Source organism: Tursiops truncatus, chromosome 4 (assembly GCF_011762595.2).
Source record: "Tursiops truncatus isolate mTurTru1 chromosome 4, mTurTru1.mat.Y, whole genome shotgun sequence".
NCBI classification, from domain to species: domain Eukaryota; kingdom Metazoa; phylum Chordata; class Mammalia; order Artiodactyla; family Delphinidae; genus Tursiops; species Tursiops truncatus.
The window spans coordinates 132,376,174-132,399,423 of record NC_047037.1 but is presented as its reverse complement, the minus strand read 5'-3'; the positions used below and the strand labels follow the sequence as shown (position 1 = coordinate 132,399,423).

At 49.3% G+C, this 23,250-nt stretch overlaps 1 protein-coding gene across 5 annotated transcripts; it reads right to left on the bottom strand.

Annotated features, from left to right (window-relative positions):
- Window positions 1–629: 629 nt before the first annotated feature.
- Window positions 630–23,178, bottom strand: IL10RB (interleukin 10 receptor subunit beta). Of its 5 annotated transcripts, none has more exons than XM_004317373.3 (7): window positions 23,017–23,175; window positions 21,628–21,751; window positions 18,328–18,485; window positions 16,917–17,083; window positions 12,925–13,072; window positions 7,979–8,136; window positions 630–1,470 (listed from the first exon to the last, which is right to left on the bottom strand). In XM_004317373.3, the coding sequence occupies exons 1-7, from the start codon at window positions 23,063–23,065 to the stop codon at window positions 1,189–1,191; spliced, it is 1,086 nt and encodes a 361-aa protein (XP_004317421.1). In that variant the 5' UTR covers window positions 23,066–23,175; the 3' UTR covers window positions 630–1,188. The 5 variants fall into 5 exon arrangements, 4 of the variants coding, with proteins under 4 accessions (XP_004317421.1, XP_019778455.1, XP_073660557.1 ...); XM_019922896.2 differs by having other exon boundaries at window positions 16,917–17,017; XR_012331589.1 differs by lacking the exon at window positions 630–1,470 and adding an exon at window positions 9,229–9,339 and having other exon boundaries at window positions 8,000–8,136.
- Between the last annotated feature and the right edge of the window lie 72 nt (window positions 23,179–23,250).

Sequence of the window (23,250 nt, the reverse complement as noted above, 5' to 3'; positions counted from 1 at the left end):
TTCTCCCTTGTCGTAAGACTAGCCCCAGATTACAATCAGGGGCGCTAAGAACCCAAAACATGGTGCTCTCTCCTTCACATTATTGAAAGAAATTTAAAAATACTGAACAGGTCAACAAACTTCTGACCTTTTCCCCCATGTTGTCTCTTTTAAAAAATGTCAAATTATTTCAAATAGTGGTTTTTCTATTCTGGGGACTTTTGATGAATCTGCTTTATTTGTCTGCTAGGACATTTGTTGCTGACCGAGGTTTGTGAAGTCAGCCACACCCATGAGATTATGTAGCTGGTAAGGCCAGCTACCGTTTATTGAGTGACTGCTATGTGCTGGCACTGGGGTGGGCATTTTTCACCAAGTGTCACTAATCCTTACATCCCCAGGTACAGATGAGGAAACTGAGAGGTTACAGGCTAATAAGTGTCCGAGGTAGAATTCAAAGCCCAGGGCCTTCTATTCTCTGAAGCTTCCCAGATGCTGTCGGGCCCCTGCGCCTGGCACAGTCCCTGGCTGACAGCAGGCAGGGACTGAGGAACATCCGCTGAATCAATGAACATTAAAGATGGCACACGAGAGCCTGGTTGACTCTGACAATCACACAGATGTAGTGTCATTAAACGAACGCACACGGATTAAACGGAGAATAAGACTTTAATTGAGCACCAGCATTATATACATAAAATGTGTCCGCATAGAAAAATAAATCCAGTCGAAGTGTCCCTGAGAATCCACAAAGTCTGTGCTCTGTACGTGTACAGTGTTTGCTGACGGTTACTTTTGGGTCGAGGCCATTTTTCACATCAGTCTATCGGCACTCTGGTCAGGTTTTACGGCATCTTGGTTTTTCTTCCTCATTTTAAATATTTTTGTTTCTCACCATTTAAAACTTGTTTTTCGTTTTGTTTTTTGGGCCGTGTGGCTTGTGGGAATCTTAGTTCCCCGACCAGGGATTGAACCCAGGCCCCAGCAGTGAGAGTATCGAATCCTAACTACTGGACCACCAGGGAATTCCCTGGAACTTTTTTATGTTGAGTGAGCACATGAGGCTGAAAATCACACCTTCAGTGGCTATTTTTTCAAATCATTAAGGCCTTTATAAGGTGGCTAGTTCCCAAGATGGAGTATTTGTGCCAAGCTCCTTGGTGGTGTGGACGTTGTCCCAGCGTCTGAGGTTCTCAATCCGGGGGTTACTCAGCTGGTCTCAGCCCTTGTTTGTCGGTTGCTCTGATCACCCTCAGAGGCAGGCGTGAGAAGGAGGGGGTCGCTGTGCCCGGCTGAGTGTGTGTCCTCCTTGGAGGTCAGCTCAGAGGACCCCTGCCCAGACAAGGTCCTAAGGCTGCAGCCCGCCCCAAGGTTCGGCTTGTGGCTTTCACACACTTCTGTGATGACGCTCAGTTTGTCAAAAACTTCATTCTCATCAGACAGTGGGAAGGAGAATAAGAGAAGTGTGCTGTGATGAGGGTGGTTCAGAAACTGCAAGAGAAAAAAAAGAGTTACTTATCAAATTTCCCCATTTCTTTTTCTGGGCTCACAGTTCTATACAGAACTCCTGGCTGGAAAACGCTGTTTTAAAAAAATGGGACAATAACAGTACGACACTTCCTCAAAACACTAAAAATAGAATTACCATATGATCCAGCAATTCCACTTCTGGGTATACACCCATAAGAACTGAAAGCAGGGCCTCAGCTCTCTCCCTCTCTCTCTCTCTCTCTCTCTCTCTCTCTCTCTATATATATATATATATATACCCGTCTTCAGAGCAACATTATTCACAATAGACAAAGATGGAAGCGGTCCAAGGGCCCATCCATGGAGGACTGGATAAACAGAACGTGGTCTAGCCATACAACAGAATATTTTCTGCCTCAAAATGTAATGAAGCTGATACGTTACAACATGGGTGAACCTTACGCTAAGTGAAATACGCCAGACAGAAAAGGACAAATGGTGCGTGATTCCACTTACACGCGGTACCTAGACTAGGCAAATTCACAGACAGAAAGTGATGGTGGTGGCCGGGGCCAGGGGCAGAAGGGAGATGGGGAGGTTTTTCTATCGGATACAGTTTCTGCCTTGAAGATGAAAGGAGTCCTGTGACTGGAAGGTGGTGATGGTTGCACAACAATGTTAATGTACTTAATACCACTGAACTGGACGCTTAAAAGTGGGTAAGGTGGTAAATTGTATGTTATGTGTATTTTAACCACAATTTAAAAAATGCGACAGTAAACCCGCATCTCATTTGCTGAGTGATCACAGGTCCCCCTCTGAGAGTTCCTCTTGTAAACCCAGAGGGAGACAGGATGGTCCCAGAGCTGTGGGGCTGATGCCGCCTGGGCATCCTTGCCTCTAGGAAGCTGGGATGCTGTGAGCACGGGGTAGATGTGTCTTGGAATAACAGCTAGTCTCCTGTGCGTCCTCAGGCTGAGCTGGGGGCCCTCTTTGGTGCTCCCCAGCAGCCTGTGTGTCCCTCTGTTTCAGCCAGCTCCGTGGCGTCCGGTGTGGCAGCCACCAGCCACTTGAAACCTGGCCGGTCTGGATCTACGTGTACTGGAGGTGTAAAACACATACCTGATTTTGAAGACTTCGTATGAAAAAGAGAATGTAAATATTTCAACAATTGAAAAAAATAATTGAGTGCATGCTGAAATGATATTTGGGATATATTGGGTTGCATAAAATGTATTATTAATATTAATTTCCTCTGTTCCTTTTTACTTTAAAAATAACCGTGGCTACTAGCAAATTTAAAATCTATGTGCTTTGTTTCCATCTAGCCCGTTTTACGAACGATGACTCATGGTGTGTCCCTTCCAGCAGACGGGCTAGTTACAGACGGGAACCAGCGTCTGATCGTCCTCCAACACTTCAACCGTGAAGATGCCCATGTACGTTTCCTGAAATATCTGCCAAGTGCACATTCTCCACTTTTCATCCTTGTAGGTTCACCGAGGCTCTTAAATCTTCAGGACGAGGTGCAGAAACGTTCCTTAAAGCGTGGCATTCATTTTTAACTTCTTCCCCTCAGTTGGTTCCACTTTAAGGGATCAGTTAAGCCTTCCAAAAGTAATTTCCATAGCTCAGCCCTGGGAGATGACTTAACCTAAATTCTACCCTCCCCCACCCCCACCAGCCAACCGAAGGGAAAGGCAGGGGTCAGGGATTTCGCCCAGGTCCGTTGTGCAAAGGCGGTAGCTGCGGAGAGGAGGGACCTCCCCAAAGGCTCGGGTCCAGTGGAGCCACGGGAACACACTGGAAGCTACCTTGACTCTCCTGGGAGACAGGAGAGGAGAGGACAAAGCAAGACGCGCTAAATGTCAAGAAAGCGAAGGGCAGGCTGGTGGCAGGCTCAGAGTATCCGCAGTGGGTAAACCTCCCTATGGCTTTTTCAGCTAAACGTCTCCATCCCCAGCAAATCTCCCTCAACTCAAAATTAGCCTCTGGGCCAGGGTTAATGAATTCTCTGCATTTTGAGTCAAACTGGAGAATTTCATGATCTGAGGACCCTGATCTGCTCGTGGGTTCCTGGTGCTTCCTTCGCCCTCACTCCGCTGGCCCCTCTCCAGCCTCCCCCGCCCACCCATATTTCTCACTGGCCCACAGTCAAGCCTGCCAAGTCTTCTAGCCTGGGAGGCCAGAGCTCCTGCCATCTGACCCCTTAATTAAACTCGCCTCTGGCTTCGGTTCGCCTGGTCCCACACTGTCCCATCTGTCCTTTCCTGTCTGATGAGCCCCTCTGATGGTGAAGCCACAAGCAAAAAGCAGGTACACAGTTTGGCTTCCTCTCGGCTCCCCACGTACAGAACACCTCCTACGCTGAGCGAAGGGCCCGCCCGTGTGTCCTTCCTGCTGCGAACAGGCTTCTCAGAAGTGCACCTCTAGAAGACGCGCGTCTCATCCTGCTGCTGCCGCAGTCTCGCTGTCACTCTCGTTAGAAGGTTCTGGCCGCTCTGAGTCTCTTGCCTACAGTCACGCGGTCCACGTTCTATCCATGGCAGGAGCTGTGCTGCCCACACTTGTTCACTGGAGCTGAAACAGCTCCCAGCCAAGTCCCTGTCCAGGAACTGCCCTCCGCAGAAGGGAGCTGCCTTGTACGAGTCCTTCCCAGGGGCAGCCCGGACAATGGACTGGCTGGTGTGGGAACAAAGGCCTGACGTCAGTTACCACGACAACATATTAACAGGCCCAGGAAAGCAAGAAGTGGCAAGGCCTCCCTAAGAGACGCACTTCAGAGGGTGGGGGAGTCACCCTGTGAAGAGTCAGGGGCCTGTCACATCAGTTTTAGGGACCCCACGGAATAGGGAATGCCAGGACATCCTCTCCAAAGGAAGGGACCGTTATTGTGTCTTACCCGCCACCCCTGCCAGGGAAGCACGATGCGAGGTGGGCCTCTGGGTTCTGGGGGGGCAGCACATTCCACACCAGGAATATGGCTCCTGGTGTGAGTGATACAGAAGGCTGCCGGCTCTGAGGGGGCCTGGAGCAGGAAAGGGCCCCAAAGAGGGTATGGGCTTTGGAGCAAGCCGTCCTAGCCACACCTCACGCCGGCTGATGCTAGGGTATGGCCTCACCTCCCAGTGACATCTCAGCTGAACCCAGTGAACATGAAGAGGCCGTGAGAGCCGGCAGATCCTTGGAGGGTCTGCGGTGGGAAAAGAGGCTGAGTGGAGTTTATGGCAAATCCCAAGAGGAGCATCACTGTGTGGCCACTACAGTTCTGAGGCCAGGCTGGCCACCTGCAGCCGAGAATTATACACTGTTTGAAAACAGCTCTGGGAGTATTGGCCATGGGGACTTGGGAGAGACAGAGCCTTGGGCCACAGGACACCAGGTGACCGTGCCACCTAGAAGTGACCCTCACGAGGCCTGTCAGACCCACCAGGTCCTGAGGTGGGGTCAGAGGGCACACGTGCAGGCGGCCCGGCCTCCCCTGCATTTACCCCTGCTGCACCAGTACATCTGCCTCTGTTCACACCATGACCGCGCCGGGGGATGGGTCCTCATGACCAGGAGAAGCGGGAAGAGGTCAAACGTGGCTCACAGGGAGGTCAGCGTGGCACACGGGCACAAACCAAAGATGGCCCACAGCTGCACTGGAGCCCCAACTGGGGGCCCTGATGGCAGTGGGGGGGAAGCTCCCAATAGGCAGAGCTCCGGGCCGTGCATCTGGTCATCCCCTTTGTGTGGAAAGAAAAGTGGTCCAAGATCAGGTACTCATGGAATCCGAGGCAGGGGCCGACGGCGAGGCTGGTGGTCAGGGGCCAGAGGAAGGGAAACTGGAAGGCCAGCACAAGGGAGTCCGGAAAGAGGCGCGTGGATGGACTGTGGGAGCAGCTCCAGGCGGGGAGGTCTCTGGACCACATATGAACTCCGAGACCCAGAGAGGGGCCCTCTGCCAGTGGAGCTCTGTCAGGCCTCAGCAGTGCCAGCCACGGCCCTGCAGGATAGGGACAGCCGATCATTCCCGAAACAGGTGTCAACTCCAGTCAGAGTACACTGGTGCCCCTTCCAGAGTCCATGCCTCAGAATGTGACTTTATTTGGAGATAGGTCTTTACAGAGGTACTCAAGTTAAAGGAGCTCATTAGGGTGGGCCCTGATCTGATCTGAGGAGATTCGGACACAGATGGGAGAACGCCATGTGACGATGAAGGTGAGATGGGGGGACGCTTCTACAAACTAAGGAACCAAAGGTTGCCAGCAGCCACCAGCAGCCTGGGGAACGACTGGGAACGGCTTTTCCCTCACAGCCCTTGAAAGGAACTGACCCTGCTGACACCTGCATCTTGGGCTTCCAGCTTCCAGGAACTTGAGACAATACGTGTCTGCGGTTTAAGCCGCCTAGCGTGTGGTAATTCTGTTATGGTGGCCCGTGCTGACTGACAGAGACCTCACATTACATCATGTCAGGCCATGGGACCCCATGACAGCAGAGGAGGCCAGGAGTGCAATACCCTGATGGTATCGCATGCGGGGCCACCCACCCAGCGTCTGCCAGCCTGGAAGGACGACGGCTGGCCCGCTGAAGGTACGGGGGGAGGGGGGGACTGGGAGTGGTACCAGCTTGGAGACGGTGCCCTGTGAGGACCGGCCATCGTCCTCCAGCACTGGGCACGCACTGAGAATCAATGACAGTGTGTGATAGTGTGTCCCCAAGAAGTAGAGTACAGGGGCTCAGGGACCGAGGGGTAGAAGTAGGAGTGGCCCTGCCTGCCATCACTCCCGCTGACCCACTTGGGGAACTGGTATCCACGCAATCTTAGGCTCTGTGAGCTCAGAGCAGGGGTCAGCAAGCTACGGCCCAGGGGCCGAAACCAGGTTTCTTTGTACGGCTCAGGAGTTAGGCACGATTTTAGAGTTGTAAGTGACGCCATTTAAGTGGTTACGTAAGTGTCTACATAATATCTCAATCTTGGTCTCAAAGCCTAAAACAGTTACCATCCCAGTGGGGGACATTTCCACCAGGAGACACAGTAGGGATCCCATCGAACTTTAAGTGATAGCTGCCACCTCGTCATGCCAGGATCCTTGTGCCGAGAAACTAGCCAGCAAGGAAAGGAGTCGCCACACGGGTCATCAGGAGGAGAAAAGGCTGCTGCTACGCGATGGGAGCACCCGGCTGGGTGATGGGGCACCTCATGGTATTGGGACTTCCCCTGCCCAATTCTGATGGCAAGTGGATAAGCACAAGTGCCCAGATTCCTGGGGTCCTGTGACCAGGGGCTCAGTCCTCGCAGAGCGGAGGGTCTGAGTCACCCCGTCAGGTCAGTAGCCTATGTCAGCAGCGGCTGGTCAGGGGAGAGGGGCCTCTAGAAGGAGAGCCGAGCAGCGGGTGTTACTTGTGCCCGTGGGACCAGCTGCAGTGATGGGGCTGGACCCTGTTCCGTAACCTTGTAATCTAAGAGATCGACTTAGCTCCTCGAGAAGCTGCGCCCGTGGGTCCCGGTGGTTTATGGGGTGGGCTGGAGTGGACGCTGCAATGCGCCACCCAGATGTCCTTCAGGAAGGAGGAACTTGCTCCCCTGGCTGCTGGGAGTGGGGCTGCCTCCCCACTGAGCGTCTCCCCCAAGGTTCCCGGGGCTGAAGGAGCTGTCACATCTAGTTACACCTCCTTCCTGGGGGCACCCACACCCAGCCCAAGGGTAATGTGGGCCCCGGGCCCTCTAGCCTCAGCCCTGGACATCTCTACCACAGCCCCTTCAGGACTGGCATCGTATCCCTCATCCCATCCTGCTGCCCTCTCTCCCGCAGAGGTGTTACTCGCAAGGCTAGCTCCACTAAGACTTCTGAATGCAAATCTCCATTTTGGAGTCTGTTTCCTGGGGAATGAGACCAAAGACAGGATCATTTGGGGCTGAGCCTGGCACATTTTCATTTCTAAGTGTGAGAGTATAGGCAGGATGATTTCATTTCTTTAGGTCACTTCCGTCCTACAGTCTCTATCCAGGTACATCCTTTCTTCTTCCCAAACCTTTTGAAAATAGCTTTCTTGAAAAAAAAAAAAATTGCTTTCCTAAAGTCTCGGACACACATCCCGTAATTTCAGTCGCTCTCAGATGTCCCACAGCTGAAACCGCACTTGCCCCTCCTCCCATCCTCTGCCCATGGCTGTTCGCGGACACTCAGCCTACAGTTTTCCCTCTCTCATCGTTTCTGCTCCGAGCTCTGCTTTATCTCTTCCTGTCCCAGGACCATCACCTTTGCTCCCTGATGACTTGGGGCTCGGGGAAGGGAAGGTCGGAGAAGGAACAACATCCAGGTTGGAGGACGGGATTCGGAAAACAAACCTTTACCCCCTCCCGTAGGGCTGTTCCATGAGCTCAGACTTCCCTGGAGTGGCACCAGGGATGGGACCAGCGCGCAAGGTGCATGTCATTCTCCAGGAAACCACGCTGTGCTGAGTTAGGCGGCCCTGACTTAGAAGGACAACTTCTGGTCAGCGTTTCCGAATCCACACCTGGCTCCATCCTGCTACCTACCTCTTTCAGGTGCTGTGGAAGAGAATTCCTCGGGGGGATGGCATGCTTGGCCTTCTTGTAAACGCACCGCAGCAAGACGAAGCAGCCAGTGAGCGTCAGGAGGGCGGTGCACACTGAGGCTCCCAGGACCCCGGCCACGATCCAGGTGGGGGCGATTTCTGCAGGGACAAGGGGCTGGGTCATGTTCTTGTCAGGCACAGATTGGCTGACAGTGACCGAAACACTATTTTCACCATCACAATCCAATGGTAACCCCTGACCATTGGGGGGACCCACACGTTTGTCTCGGAAGGCGTGAGGAGGAAACCCAGCAGCTGTTCGAGGATCCAGAGGTTTTCAAGTCTCACCCTTTCCTGTCTTCCTCCAAGCTGGGTTTCTGGCATGATTGCTGGTACACACACAAAAGCAGCGGCCGCAAGAACTCTGACCCACTTTACCTACTCACAGGGTAGCAATCAGCTCCCTGGTGGGGATAAAGCTCTTCTGCCTTGAAGCAGAAAACACGACTCCCTGGGCCCCAGAGCCCCGCTGAAACACACGCGCTACAGCGTTCTGAACTGAGAACTGCACAGATGACCCCACCTGATCCCCTGCACTCAGAGACCTCCCCCAACAGTGTGGTCGCCAGCAGCCTAAGGCTGAGCTCTGGGACCACCCAGCACCCCCTTGAGCTCCTCTCTGGAAAAACTCAAGGCTACCAAAGGAATTTACCTTTGTTCTGCCAATTCTTGACCTTCCTTTCTTAGTGCATTTTCACAAAAAGCTCGGGACTGTAAATCTTTCCTCTGTCCCTTTGGGACCTACATGTATCTCCTACAACCAAGGAGCGTCTTTCTCAAGGACCTGAAAGCCATTTCTTTGAAATGTCATCATCGGGAAGGAGCGAGCCCCCGTCTAAGAGTTCCAGTGGGACCTACCCTGGCATGGTTGGTGACACTATGATGAACCCCTGGGGGACAGTGCCTGGGTCTCCTTGGGTCTCCAACCCAGACATTTGAGCATCTTAGACAAGGACATTCCACAGGCACACCTGGTTGATGGTGACAAAATTCAAAGGATGCTTTTGTGACTCACCAAGAGGGGGAAATGGGGAAGGAGAGCAGACACTGTTTCACACAGGCTGTGAATTGTGGGAGAATCTAGTGATCAACACCCTCTATATAAGGCTCTCTAACTTGTTTCAGTCTGTCTGATCATGCTGTCAGGTGGACTCCCTTTCTGTTTCACAGGGAAATCGTGCCTTTGCTTACCTATGGGATTAATCTGTAGAGTGGGCTTAGATGTTACTTCCTTCCTGTCATTTACTAGCTGAGCAACTTTCGGCAAGTTACTTCACCTCTCTGGACCTTCATCTTCTGTCTCTGAAAGGGGAGAAGAGCCTTTCAATGCTCTCATTGAAAACTTGTGAGGTTTAAATGAGAGAACTATGTTTAAAAAAACCTAAAATGAATGTTTGACAAAAGCAGATTCTCAGTGGGCTATACTTTTCCTTTCCTTTTTTTAAAAAAATTATTTATTTATTTATTTATGGCTGCATTGGGTCTTCGTTGCTGCATGCGGGTTTTCTCTAGTTGCGATGAGCGGGGGCTACTCTTCCTTGCGGTGCGCAGGCTTCTCATTGCGGTGGTTTCACTTGCTGCGGAGCACGGGCTCTAGGCACTCGGGCTTCAGTAGTTGTGGCACGTGGGTTCAGTAGTCGTGGCACATGGGCTTAGTTGCTCCGTGGCATGTGAGATGTTCCCGGACCAGGGACTGAACCCATGTCCCCTGCATTGGCAGGCGGATTCTTAACCACTGAGTCACCAGGGAAGCCCTACTTTTCCTTTTCTTTTAAAAAATGTTTGGGGGCTTCCCTGGTGGCGCAGTGGTTGAGAGTCCGCCTGCCGATGCAGGGGACACAGGTTCGTGCCCTGGTCCGGGAGGATCCCACATGCCGCAGAGTGGCTGGGCCCGTGAGCCATGGCCGCTGGGCCTGTGCGTCCGGAGCCTGTGCTCCGCAACGGGAGAGGCCACAACAGTGAGAGGCCCGCGTACCGAAAAGAAAAAAAAAAAAAAAGTTTGGATTTTGTCAGTTAATAGGTGATCACTTAAGAGTCACGAAATATTTGAAATAGTTCTCTTTTCGGTCAAAGTGTGTGCCTCATGCCATGTTCCATGACATAAACCTGAAGGAATGTTTAAACGCATGATTTTAATAATGTCCTTATTAATAACGGCAATGACATCGAACCCATATTGCGGGCTCACTCTGTGCCTGGCGCTGTCCTGGGTGACACCCTTTGATTCCCCTCATTTTGCAGATGAGGCGGCCAAGGCATCAGGCAGTTCAGGATGCGCCCCACACCACTCATTACGCTCGAGTTCACAGCAGGGAAGGACGGGACACAGGACAACCGGGCATGTACTCAGGCCTGGGGAGAGCAGTTGGCAGGTGTTTAGAGGAAAGAGGGATGATTCCAAGGTCAGGGATTCTAGGGATTCAAGCTGGGTGGGGATCCCCAAAGCACAGAATTCTGATTCAAGCACAAATGATTCATGAAAGGAATAAAAAGATAAGCTCTTTTTATTTAACGGTGCTGTTGAGAGGCTTAGCCAGGGCAGGAAGAACACAGGCAGGTCGACTCAGCCTCAGATAGAGGCGTGGCACTGGACAGGGAACTACAGAAAAAGAAAGGAGACTGACAGAGAATTCCCTCCAGAGAGACAGCAAGACTTTCCATCTTCTATATGGCTCTGCATTCCTGAGAAAATGTGCTTAATATGATTGGAGAACAGCTTCGGATGGCACTGAAGAGATCACGTGCCTGGTTGAGGTGAAAGATTCCTAGATTCAGGCAAGTAATTTGTGCATTTACAAAACGAAGGAAAAAAACCCAACAAGAAGATTCAGGAAACTCCAGGCTGGAAAGCTTGGTGTGATATCCAGAAAAAAATACAGACATTCTGGAATGGATGGTTAAGTCGCTAATTACAAATACTTAAGAAAGATAAGGACAATCACAAAAAATAATAACATGAGGCCACCGAGAAGAAATTGGCTCAAAGTGGCTGCCTTTCCTGTTTTGGATAGGGTTACTTGTTGGTAAATTACGGCACATTATGGGCTGGTTTTTCCCAAGCTGTTTTCCTTGGAATGCTCATCCTCAAAAAAGATGTTGAGGGCTTCCCTGGTGGCGCAGTGGTTGAGAGTCCGCCTGCCGATGCAGGGGACACGGGTTCGTGCCCCGGTCCGGGAAGATCCCACATGCCGCGGAGCGGTTGGGCCGGTGAGCTATGGCCGCTGAGCCTGCGCGTCCGGAGCCTGTGCTCCGCAACGGGAGAGGCCACAACAGTGAGAGGCCCGCGTACCGCAAAAAAAAAAAAAAAAAAAAAAAAAAGACGTTGAAAGATCAAATATGCTAAAAATGCTAATATATAGGGTGACTTTTCTGAGAGAGAAATGCGGCGTACCATCATTTCCAAGCACATCTGACTACCGGGCTCTTGTTTTGAGAAATATCCCATAACCACTCATGGGACACGGTTGTGACAGTGCTGCACTTGGCACTGGGTGTCAATTTCAGGTCATATTTGCCAAAGTCTTACATGGTGACTTTGTGGACAGTAAAACCAAATAGCTCACATAATAGTCCACTAGATTCAGATGGATTGGTGACCAGTAAGCAACTAGTTAGGCGGTCTAGAGGGAGGTATATCCTAGACACACCAACAGTTTAAACAACGAACTGGTAAGGACCCTGAACCTCCTACCAGCAAATCAGTTGATGAGACGAAGCAAAACAGGGAGAGAAATATGTTCAATGACAAAACCCAACATTCACGAAGAACTTGGTAAGCTGAAATGATGAATCACTGTGACGGCAGCACTGCAGTTGCCTCAGAATGGCAGTGACGCAGAAGATGAAAAGTTTTACTCTCTCTCTGGAGGGAATTCTTCATTACGCTCCTTTGTATTTCTGTAGCCCCCAGATCAGCACCTTGCTTCCAGGAGGGCGTCCGTAAATGAAAATGGTCAGGAGCAGACCTGCGTGTATGCATCCTTTTGTGGTCTGAGCTGGCGGAACCTCTGGACATCTTTAAGTGACAAAAAGGCCCCAAAGGGCCTGACGTTTGTACACAGACATCTAGGCCACAAGTTTTTATCATTCTGTACGCCAATGCAATGCATCCGTACAAAATTACTCAGTGTCTAGGCCAACTGGTACCCTCCCCCTCCCTCTTTTCCTCCTTCCCTTCCTCCTTCCCCATGTTTTTTTTTTTAAGAAACACCAAGCGTGGAGGCACTCTGCTAGACACTGTGGTACACATCATATGTGGGGGACTGTGTTGAGGACCTGAATTCACGAGGAACCCTAAAACCAGCTTGCTGAGGACAGTGAAGGGGTTTCCAAACTCTTCCCATCACGTGCCTGAAGGAACTGGAGATGCGCAGCCTCGGAAGGAAAGGCTTCTGGCGGGGGGTGTCAGGGCTCGACCTTGGCTGGGTGGGCTTGGGAGGACTGAGACTTGCTTCAGGGGGCCCAAGAGGACAGAACGAGCACACTGGAGGCGGACGCGTGGAGGGAGACCTCAGCTCCCCGGACGGAAGGATCTCCCATCCATCCCTTTGGTCTAGGAGTGAACGAGCTGCCTCAGAAGGTGGGGTCTCCTTCCCAGCATGAGGCGGTCAGTCGCGGCTGAACTGGGTGGGAGTTTGAGCTGGATGACGATCTCTAAGGAGCCTTCCGGCCCTCACACTCCCGGGGAGTCTCTAAAGCTACTTAAGATGCTCAGAGGAGGGACTTCCCTGGAGGTCCAGGGGTTAGGACTCTGTGCTTCCACATTAGGGGGCGTGGGTTTGATCCCTGGTCGGGGGGCTAATATCCCACAAGCTGCATGATGCCCTCCCTTCAGGAAAAAGATGCTCAGAGGAGACAGAACTGTAGACGGTGCATCTCGAGACTCACCGTCAGCGGTTGTTTGCTCACAGACAGGCTCACTCCACTCCCCGGTTTTGTTCCGATCAGGAAGAAACCCTCGAACTTGAACACAGTAAGTTGTCTGTGACTCAAGATTTCGGAGGACCTTGAAGTCATACTGACCAGTAACTGGAAACTAGTAACAGAGACAAAAATAAGAACATGCCTCAGCAGTGAAGGGACGTCATCTATTCTCCCCCGCCTCCCCGCCCCACTTACTCGTTATAATCTTTCCTTCAGGCTCAAAATAGGAGGATGAAGGAAGCAGGTGCTCCTCCTGGGTCGTCTCAGGGGCCCCGGAGACCATTCTGAGGTCGGGGTGGGCAGGGCAAGGACTGACCACGGTCCTGCCAAACCACCTCATGCCCTGAATTCTCCAGTTTAAATGACAAACAAGCCATCCCACTTCCTTTTTTAAAAAAAATAAACCAGTTGTATGGGTTGAATTTCGCCCCTCCCAAATTCGATGTTGAAGTCCTAACCCCTAGTACCTTCAAAAGTGACTTGGTTGGATAGAGGGTCTTTGTGGATATAATCAACATAAATGAGGTCATTAGCGTGGGCCCCAATCCAATACGACTGGTGTCCTTATAAGGAGAAAATTTAGACACAGACGTGCACACAGAATGCCACGTAAGGATGAGGCAGGGATTGGGGTGATGCCTCTATATACTAAGGACCCAAAGATCGCCAGCACCCACCAGAAGCTGGGCGAGAGGCCTGGAACAGATCCTTCCTCATGGTCCTTAGAAGGAACCAATCCTGCTGACACTTTGATCTTGGACTTCCAGCCTCTAGAACCTTGAGACAATACATTTCTGTTGTTTCATCCACCCAGTTTACAGTACTTTGTTAAAGCAGCCCTGGCAAATGAACACACCAGTCATCTACAGTAAGACTCAGTGTGATTTTCTGGTGTGTGAACACACCAGTCATCTACAGTAAGACTCAGTGTGATTTTCTAAGTCCAGAGCATGTTCCTGACAAGGCTGCCTGGGGGTCTCCTCTGAATCACTTCTCCATTCACGAACCTGAGCTGCCCGCCCCCAAGCGGCTCGACTCCCCTCGAGGGCACACCCCTCAGCCTAACTCTGGTGGGGGCGTCCCAGACTCATCTTAGTTTAATTTAAATATATCATAATTGATGATGTATTTCTGAATTTGAGAAACCAAAATAGTTTACAGCAAAATCAAGGGAATTCAAAGAGTACATACTGCCTGTATTTCCAGCATGGTTACAATTTCCTCACAGAAGGGCCTTATGAAAAATCTGTTACGTGAATAGGAGCTGCAGTAGAAAGTGAGCACAGACTCTGTTTTTACTTTAGTAATTGGTTACTTTTCTTTGGGGGCTGGGCCTGCTGACAGCTTGATTCCTTTACTGTATAAGAAGCTAAGCTCACTGAAGGTGAGAATTGGATTTTACCAATTGAAAACATGAAGAGTACAGTATAACTTCTAATCATTAAAAGCAGAAATAAAAACAAAAAACCCCTGGCTTTCATTTCCAGGAACCCAATATTTCTAAAACCTTACAATGCATTTTTTTCAAGGCTAAACTCAGAGGTTGACATGTCAGAAGCATACATGGAAGAGGGTGGCACGGATGTGAGGGCTTTTCTAGCCTTTTTTCGCTTCTGGACAACTTCTGATTTTTTCTCACTTTCTCCCATCAGGAAGAAAGAATTTCTAAAAGCTTTTAATGCTCTTAGCTCGGCGACCTAATATGGCACTCTCTCAGAGACACCTGCATTCTAAAAGGGAACCATTTAATCTTATTTCTTTCGGGCTGCTGTAACAATACCAATGACTGGGTGGTTTATCAACATTTACTTCCCACAGTTTTGGAGGCTGGGAAGTCCAAGGTCAAGGCACTGGCAGATCTGGTGTCTGAGGAAGGCCTGCTTCCTGGTCCATAGCTGGGTCTTCTCAGGAGTCCTCACATGGTGGAAGGGGCAAGGGAGCTCTCTGGGGCCTCCTTTATAAGGGCACTAATCCCATTCACGAGGGCTCCACCTTTATGACCTAATCACCTCTCAAAGGCTCCACCTCCTACTACCATCACATTGGGGATTAGGTTTCAAAGTATGAATTTGCAGGGGAGTGTGGGTGGGGTGGGGAGAGGGGGAAGGGAACACAAACGCTGAGTCTACAGCACGTATAGACTGGTAAAGGTGACCCTGCAGGCACAGTGAGGGAGGCACTGGGGAGCAGGCAGCCTTTCCAACACTCCGTGTGTCACACCAAAGTCTTCCACACTGCAGGCAGAGTGAAGGCACAAATATGTAACCATATGCCTGTCCTGAGGGCATATTCTAGGTAAGAAGCTAAAGAGATAAACTGGGTTTTGAATTTCATGCCTGGGGCAGGAGGCACTCAGGCCTGGTAACTGTGGAATCTGATCCTTAATCACAGCAGGCTGCAACCTCCAGGAGTTACCTTCGTACCCCAGACTTTGGCAGGGACACTTGCATCTGATAAGTGACCATAAAACTTTCTGTGTTGCTTCCTAGGCACACAAATCCTGGGGCCTTGACTATAAGCAAAATCATCTATTCTGTGAAGAAGGCAGATACCCTGCATCAGTTAACGAAGCCTTTTTAAAAACTGAAGTATAGTTGATATACAATATCTTATTGGTTTCAGGTGTGCAACATAGTGATCTGACATTTATATACGTTGCGAATTGATCACAACAGAGCATTTTTGGGGGAGGGAGATTAACTTGAGATTTTTGGGGGGCTACATAGTATGTAGATATAAATTTAATTACATCATTCTTCAGACAATATGCATGGGTGACCCTTTCTTCCCAAACGCTTGAGAATCAGTGATAAAATCAACATTTAATGCAGAGGAGATAACATACGCATAACTTAACTTACATAAAATATACGTAAGTTAGTTTAGGACCACAGATGGCATTCAGCTCAGAAGCACTAAGTGTAAGAGTTGAACAAAGATGAATGAAAATAGTCTTGACACGTCTACACAAGGGCACGGGAACCTCACGTATTGACCATACCCATTGTTCAGGTAATGGGACAAGCTTACTTTTTTCATTATGTCATTAAATTCCTCAACAATCCTATAAAGTAGGTTATTATCCCCACTTTATTAACGAAGTGGATTATATGCTCATTTTGCAGACCTGAGAAGCTGAGGTCAAGAATGTGACTAGAGTCACACAATGGCAGGGGCAACGTTCCAACAGGATCTTTCCACTCCCAGCCCATGTTGTGAAAGGCACTGTCCCTGGAAGAGGAGGAAAGCAATGGGGAAAAGTGGGGTCAGTCCAGTAAAATGTGACACCCACCATTCATCCAGGGCTGGGGCTGCCCTGGACACGGACTTGACTATTCTGTGGTGTACTGGGGCCTCATGCCATGCAACAGTAGACATTCACTGATCACCTGACTCCGCTGACTCCAAGTTCCACCAGCCAACAGCTGAGTCAGCTCTGCCTTCTTAGGCAACTTCCCTTTGGGGAGAGAAAGGCCTGAGCTCCTGCACCAGCACCCAGGAAGCCTGCTCTGTGCATTGCCCTTGTGGAATGGGAAGCATGACCTGACATACCGGCCATCCCCCACAATGGGAAGCTTCTGGAGCTCAAGGACCAGGCCTGAGATCCTCTGGACCAGTGGTCCCCAACCTTTTTGGTACCAGGCACCGGTTTCGTGGAAGACAATTTTTCCAAGGACCAGGGGCAGGGGGGTGGTTTCGGGATGATTTATTTATTGTGCAGTTTATTTATTTATTTATTTATTGTGCAGTTCATTTCTATTATTGTGCAGTTTATTTCTATTATTATTACATCAGCTCCACCTCAGATCATCAGGCATTAGATCCTGGGGCTGGTCCCCAACAGACCCCTGCTCTGGACCATAAGGTGCTGCCACCTGGCAAAGCCTCCCTCCGACCAACACTGAGCAAAGGAGAGGGAGCTTACATCTGCAATGCATGTGATTCGCCGTGCTTACCTTTTCGTCTGAGCCATTTTTCCAATATTGCACATGATAAGTCCATGAGTTATAAATATTCCTCATGCTCCATGTTTCAGGTTCATTCTTAATTTTCGGGGCTAAGAAACGCATATGTAAAGAATTAGCAAGTGCTTCTACTTGGATTCTGGGAGGTCCGATAATGGCTAAGTATGAGAACAAAGCAAAATGACAATCAAAATTCACATGTTAAAAACATCAACATTTACTTTTCGTAACTGGGCAGACCAACTGGGCTACTGAAGTACTCTGCCCTGTGATACACTGCTGAGGTGATGCTGACAGACGTGGCTAAGGAGGATTCTTGGATTTTGTTGCTTAAAAAGAAAAAAATCTATTAACCTTTGCCTTCATTAATCAGGTTTAGTCCATTTATGTTTACTGTGATTTGATATATTTGGAATTATTCCAACTACATTACTTTGTGTTTTCTGTAAAGAGTCCCATTTTTTTTTTTTTAATTCCTCTCCTCTTTTTTTCTTTCTGTTGGGTTGAATTTTCTCTGTTTCCATTGTTGGGTTGGAAGCAACAGATGGTATTTCTATTTTTAGTGTTGAACCTATATAATTAAACCACTTTCCAGCAAATACATTTTCCAACAAAGTCTGAAACTAGATCTTCCCAGACCAGGGCTTGAACCCATGTCCCCTGCATTGGCAGGCGGATTCTTAACCACTGCGCCACCAGGGAAGTCCTGGGCAATCCTTCTAATGCATCTCTCGATCTGCTCTTTGGAGGGCTGCACTTGAGTTCTGTTCATGAGATTCTTCTCCTCCTTATTCTCTCAATTGCTATCTGGTGGTTTAATTAGTTTTCAATTCCTGATGTTCTAATGATGTTCATTTTATGACCTCTGGTGGGTCCCCATGACCTTCCAGCTCTAACCCGGGAATAGCTTTTTCAATGCCGACCAGCCAGCCTGACCCAACCCATCTGCCATCAGCTGTATCCGTCCCTCTGTCCTTCATCCCGGGCCAGCTGGTCTTTCTGCCTCTACACCTGCCTAAAATCAGTCTTTATTCTTCTGCTGATTGCATCACATTTCTTTAAGTCATGATTCCAAACTGACTTCCTCCTCCAAAATTCAACACACAAATCCTTCTAGTTTTTCTCATTAACAGCGCTGGCTCCAACTCGTTTTTACCCTCGAGGCATTAAAGTCATCAAATTTATATTTAATTATCTTATTGCTTTATGCCTATCCTGTCCTATCTCTCCCACAAACTTCTTTAAGGCCACAGCCCTTTTTATTTCATTCCCTAAGCTCCTTGTGCAAGGCCATCCACTTGGTGGGCACTCAAAGAACTCTTGCTGACGGGCCAACCAAGGGGGAAATGAAATCAAGGCAAGGTGATGACATAACAACAAAATCAAAACCAAGATGGCTTACTGTCATCCACAGGACAGAAGGTGATGTTTATCCAGTCTGAATGCTCGTCTTCAAATTGAGCCCTGACCCTCAAGGTGTGGTCACCGTACTTGGAAAGACTTGAGAAATCACATTCCGTCAAGACAGTACTTGTGCATATATCTTGGAATTTCCTGTAACTACAAAATCAGAAGAAATCATGAGAGTTCTAACCTCAGTCGCTCTGAGGCTGACTGACGCTTTATTCTTCTGCTACCAAAGGATAATGGAGGATAACGTGAGGAGAATAAAGCAAATTCTTTACTGTCAATTTCAAAGAATACTATGTATCGTTCACACGAGCATTTTCCAAACTGTGCTCCATGGAACCTTAATGATCCTTGAGGTATCATAAGACTTTCAAAAACAGTCCATCCCACAGTCAAACAATTTGGGGCAAAAACTGGGTGAGACATGAACAGGTGTCTGTCTTCACAACAGAACTGCTCAGAGACTTTCATATCCTAGTAAAACATGTCTTTCCAAACAGGGGTTGAGTATTCAACATATTTGACCAAGAAAGCTGCCTTCTTTAACTATGTATTTCTGAAACTTGTGGGGCATGGTTTGTGAAATGTTGATATTCACAGATTAGCCAAAATAAGTGTATCATAATGATTTCAAATAATGTCTTGTAAGTGACTATTGTTCAGTTACGCTGGAAAAATTATAAAATTCGTTGACCTCAGATCTCCAGCCCTGGCACCAACCCCTGAAGGGAGGGTGGCAGAAACATGAAGTGGAAGGAAAGGAATGTTTGAGAATACCTACCAGGTACGTGTAACTTAACCTCACAACAGCCAAAGGAGCTATAATTAGCTCCGCCTGAGGTAAGGAAATCCAGGCTCTGGTCGTGCAAAAAGTAGGAATCTTGTCTGACTGGCACCTTCCTGACTTTGTGCCAAAACCAATCTGGTTACCCTAAGAGGTCATAATGAAGATGACGGTGATAACAATAATAACAGCCAACACTTGTCAAGCACGTAGGTGTCAGGTGGGGCACTGATTTCGCAGTATTATCTCACTGAATTTTCACAACCCCAGGAGGGCGGAAGTGACATCACTCCTATTTTATAGGTGAGGCCCAGGTGTAGAGAGCCTAAGACGCTCCCCCATGGGACTTGGGTCTGCTTGACTTCAGAGCCCATTGCCTCAGGCACCACTCCACAGTCCACGGCACTCTTAGGAGGCAGAGATAATTGGGCTTATGCTATTTCACTGTCTGCTTTTTTCACTTAATAGACCACAAACATTTCTCTAATCAATCAAGTCTCCGTGGCTGCCTAACATCCCATCGTTGGGGAAATCCAAGGGTCATTTCATGAAGGGGGTTTTCTCACATGCGGCCATTTCTTTCCATGCATTTAAACTAATGCATGAATTGGGTGGAACACAGGAGTATTGCAAGAGTTGTTCTGCAATAACTTCCGTTTCACTAGGTCATTTTTATTGCACCTACAGATATTTTTCTTCCCATTAAGTAGCTAATAGGATCTATTCCCCATATTTACATCTAATTGTTTTAGATGTTTCCACATTCAAATCACCAAGCCATCCTCTGAAGTTCCCTCCACCACCGGCCAGCCCTACCCAATGTACACATACAACAAGAATTTGTACTGTGCAACTGCTCAGGTTAAATTCTAATCAAACCTTTTCCAGAGCCACAGAAGGGTAATCAGATTTTTCAGGATCAAATTTCTTCCACACCCAGCACGTCTTTTGTTTTCCCCAGCACAGGCCATGCTTGGTCTGCAAGTCTATGCTGAGGAGACCTGGAACCCAGGTATCCATTCTTGGTTATTGGGAGCTCTCATCTAAAAGACAAACACCTAAAACCAAACGCCTCTACTCCAATGGCAAAGAAGCAAAGAACAGAACAACAAGAAATAAACCACAGGGGAGGGGGACAGACAGAGAGGGAAGCTCATTTTCCACAGTGAAATCCCTAGAGCTATCAAGACAGAGTGGAGAAAACACAGACGAAATTATAAAACCAGTCAGTGCTAGAAAATACACCGCAGGAGAAAGATAAATCTCAGAATGATGCTTATTAATTAAGTCCTTGGGGAAACTGACAAAACTGGAATATGGCCTTAAAGGACTGTATCATTGGTGAAGTTACCAAATCTTGATAACTGTACCACAGCGATGTGAAAGGTTATCCTTGCTCTCATGAAGTACACAATGAAATATTAAGGGGCAAAAGCAAGAAAATGTGGCGAACCTTAAAAATTGGTGAATATAGGCTCTTTGGAAGTTCTTTGTATTATACTTGAAATTTTGAAATGTTTTGTTACCTGGGAATTATTTCGAACTAAAAAGTTTAAAAAAAATGTAAACGAGGATTATCTTATTCATCTTTCTCCTTCTTCTCTGACTTCGCAGGCCTTGGATATGTTTGTAAAATAAAGGCCGGGTGGGAGGAGTGTGGGATCCGTGGCATCTGAGACCCCCAATTCCTCCCTCCTCGCTGAAGGAGCTGTCTGCCTTTGACGAACTTTCTGAGTCACATGGGAAGCAGGTGTGCGGCTCACTGGCCTTTGGCTTCCTGTTGCTGTCTGCACCTGGCACAAAGGTGCGTCATCTGCACTCCAGCCTGTGGTGTACAGTGGCAGGCTGCCAAGGGAGGGCTGGCGACAGGCTGGGCAGGTCCTGGGAGGTCAGAACACCACTGAGGCAATCGTGGTTGGTGATACCTTCCTTCATAAGCGTCTGCCCAGCAGCTGTCTTACATTCAATTTCAGAGTAACTGAGTGCTCACTATGCAAATGACCTGCACCCCTCCAGCACTGGGGTGTGCAGTTTATAACCTACTGGAGGGGGTCGGCGGTAAGTGAGCAAGGGGCTTCCTGCCTGCTTTGAATACCTCAGTTTTCTTGGATGGCTTCCACTGTTGACTTCTAGCAACACTACTCTAATAACTGGAAGATGGTCACCACTGGCATTTGTCTCTTAGAAAACACTCATAGTGACAAGCCCGATATGTTCGCATTGCGGTAGGCTGCCACTGTGGCCGATGACACTCACCATCTACATGATAAAATGTCTGTCACACCATGAACCATCACAAGAAAAAGGAAAAAGGAGTTTACTTGTCTGTTTTCAGAGAACAGCGCTTTCACAAGAATTTCTGGGACAGAAAGAAGAAGGCCAGGAGAGAGGCTCCCCCTGGGCTGTCAAGGTCACTGGGGTGACAGCAGTCAGACTCTCTCCTTGGTCTGGCCCAGTGACCAGTCCAGCCAAAGCCACCATCCTCTGACAAGAGCACCCCAGACTTACCTTTGGTACTGAGCTGTGAAAGTCAGGTTCCCCTTGGGAAAAGCAGGCGACTCCCACTGTAGAATGTTCCTGAAATTAACTGAATTCATTCTGACATTTTCAGGAGGTGGCACCATTCCTAATGCTGTAAAAATAAAGGGGAAAAAGTTGGCAACTCTCTTCCTCTAAAAGGCTGTCCAAGAAAATAACCATATCCCATACTCAGGTCTTCCCTATGGCGCCAAGTCTTCAAATGGGCATGTGGGTGAAGGAGAGACATGCTTCAGCTGTGCTGAGGAGTCTAGATTGTATCTGAAGAGAAGAAATTGCTAAGGGGAGGAGGATAGTAAGAGTGAAGTGCGGATGGCTGAGGGTGACCTGGATTTGGGTGGTGGTAGAAAGGTGTGAAGGGGTGGGTAGATGGATTTTAGATATATTTCCAGAGGTATAAAATCTAGGTTTCCTAATACATTTGGTGTGAAGAAGTAGATGTTAATATCCACTCCTGGCTTAAGTACCTGATGGCCTGACTGGAGCTGGGGACAGGGAAATCAGGAGTCCCAGTTAGAATTTGCATTAGGTTTGAGATGTGAAGGATACGTAAGTCGGTATATCAGACACAGCTGGATGAATGAGCCTGGGGCACAGAATATAGATCTGGGCTAGAGACAGAAATAGTTGTTAAACTTTTTAATAGAAAACGCCAAACATACAGAAAAGTACAGAGAAGAGTATATTAAACCGCCACCGGCCCATCACCCAACTAATGCCAACAGATATAAATTTGAGAGTCCTGAGCCCATAGCTGGTATTTAATGCTAGAGTTCTGCTGATACCCCCTAAAAGGGATAGTGTAGGGGAAGGAGAGAAGAGGGCTCGGGCATGAACTTGGCTGTATGGAGATCTGGTAGAGGGGGAGGATCCCAAATAGAAACAGGCTGGTAGGTAGGAGGGAAACCGGAGAGCAAGGTACCCTGGAAGGCCAGGGATGAGTTCATCAGAAAGGAAGGAGGGATCCATAGTGCTGTTTGAACCTGGGCTAGCAATTTAGAGCAGGACAGGAAGGGTTTCACTGGATTTAGAACTCAGAAACAATAGAGCTGCAGAGTTGAGGGGCAGAATTCAGATCTTGTGGTGCTGGGGACTTAGTGGGAGGCCCTGACGGCCCGCCCAGGCACTTAGTCACTTTGAGTGCGCCTCTGGGGTCCGCTCAGGGGTCGTCTTTGGGGCCATCGCTGCCCGACGTCGTAGCCGAGCCTCCTGGTTCCCGAGCGCACCTCGGGTCGGGACGCAGCGCCAAGGCGGGGCCGGGTCTCCGCGCAGGCAGCCCGGCTTGGGAAGCGCGCTGGGCGCGCGATTGAGCCGACACTCCGGAGAATGCCCGGCGTCCCCTCCCCGCAGCCCCCTCACCTGACACCAGGAGGCAGCCGCCCAGCCAGCTCCGGAGGCTCTGCGCCATGGTCGCGCATGGAGCCCGGGAGGGCGCTCGGCGGGCCGCGGGCAGCCACCGGGCACCGGGGTACGCGCCCCTACGCCCGCTTCCGCGCCAGCGTAGGGAGCTCTAGTGCCCCCGCCCCGAGGCTGCTTCCGGTAACCGGCGGGGCGGGGCGACGCGAAGCCCCGCCCCTGCCTCGGACCCCGCCC

What these genes read in the sequence shown, in the direction of transcription:
- IL10RB (XM_004317373.3), bottom strand. Translation starts at nt 23,065, where the DNA reads ATGGCGCAGAGCCTCCGGAGCTGGCTGGGCGGCTGCCTCCTGGTGTCA. An exon ending in CGGCTGCCTCCTGGTGTCAG is followed by an intron (nt 21,752 to 23,016) that starts GTGAGGGGGCTG and finishes TTATTTTTACAG; the next exon opens with CATTAGGAATGGTGCCACCT. An exon ending in TGAGCAAACAACCGCTGACG is followed by an intron (nt 8,137 to 12,924) that starts GTGAGTCTCGAG and finishes TTGTCCCTGCAG; the next exon opens with AAATCGCCCCCACCTGGATC.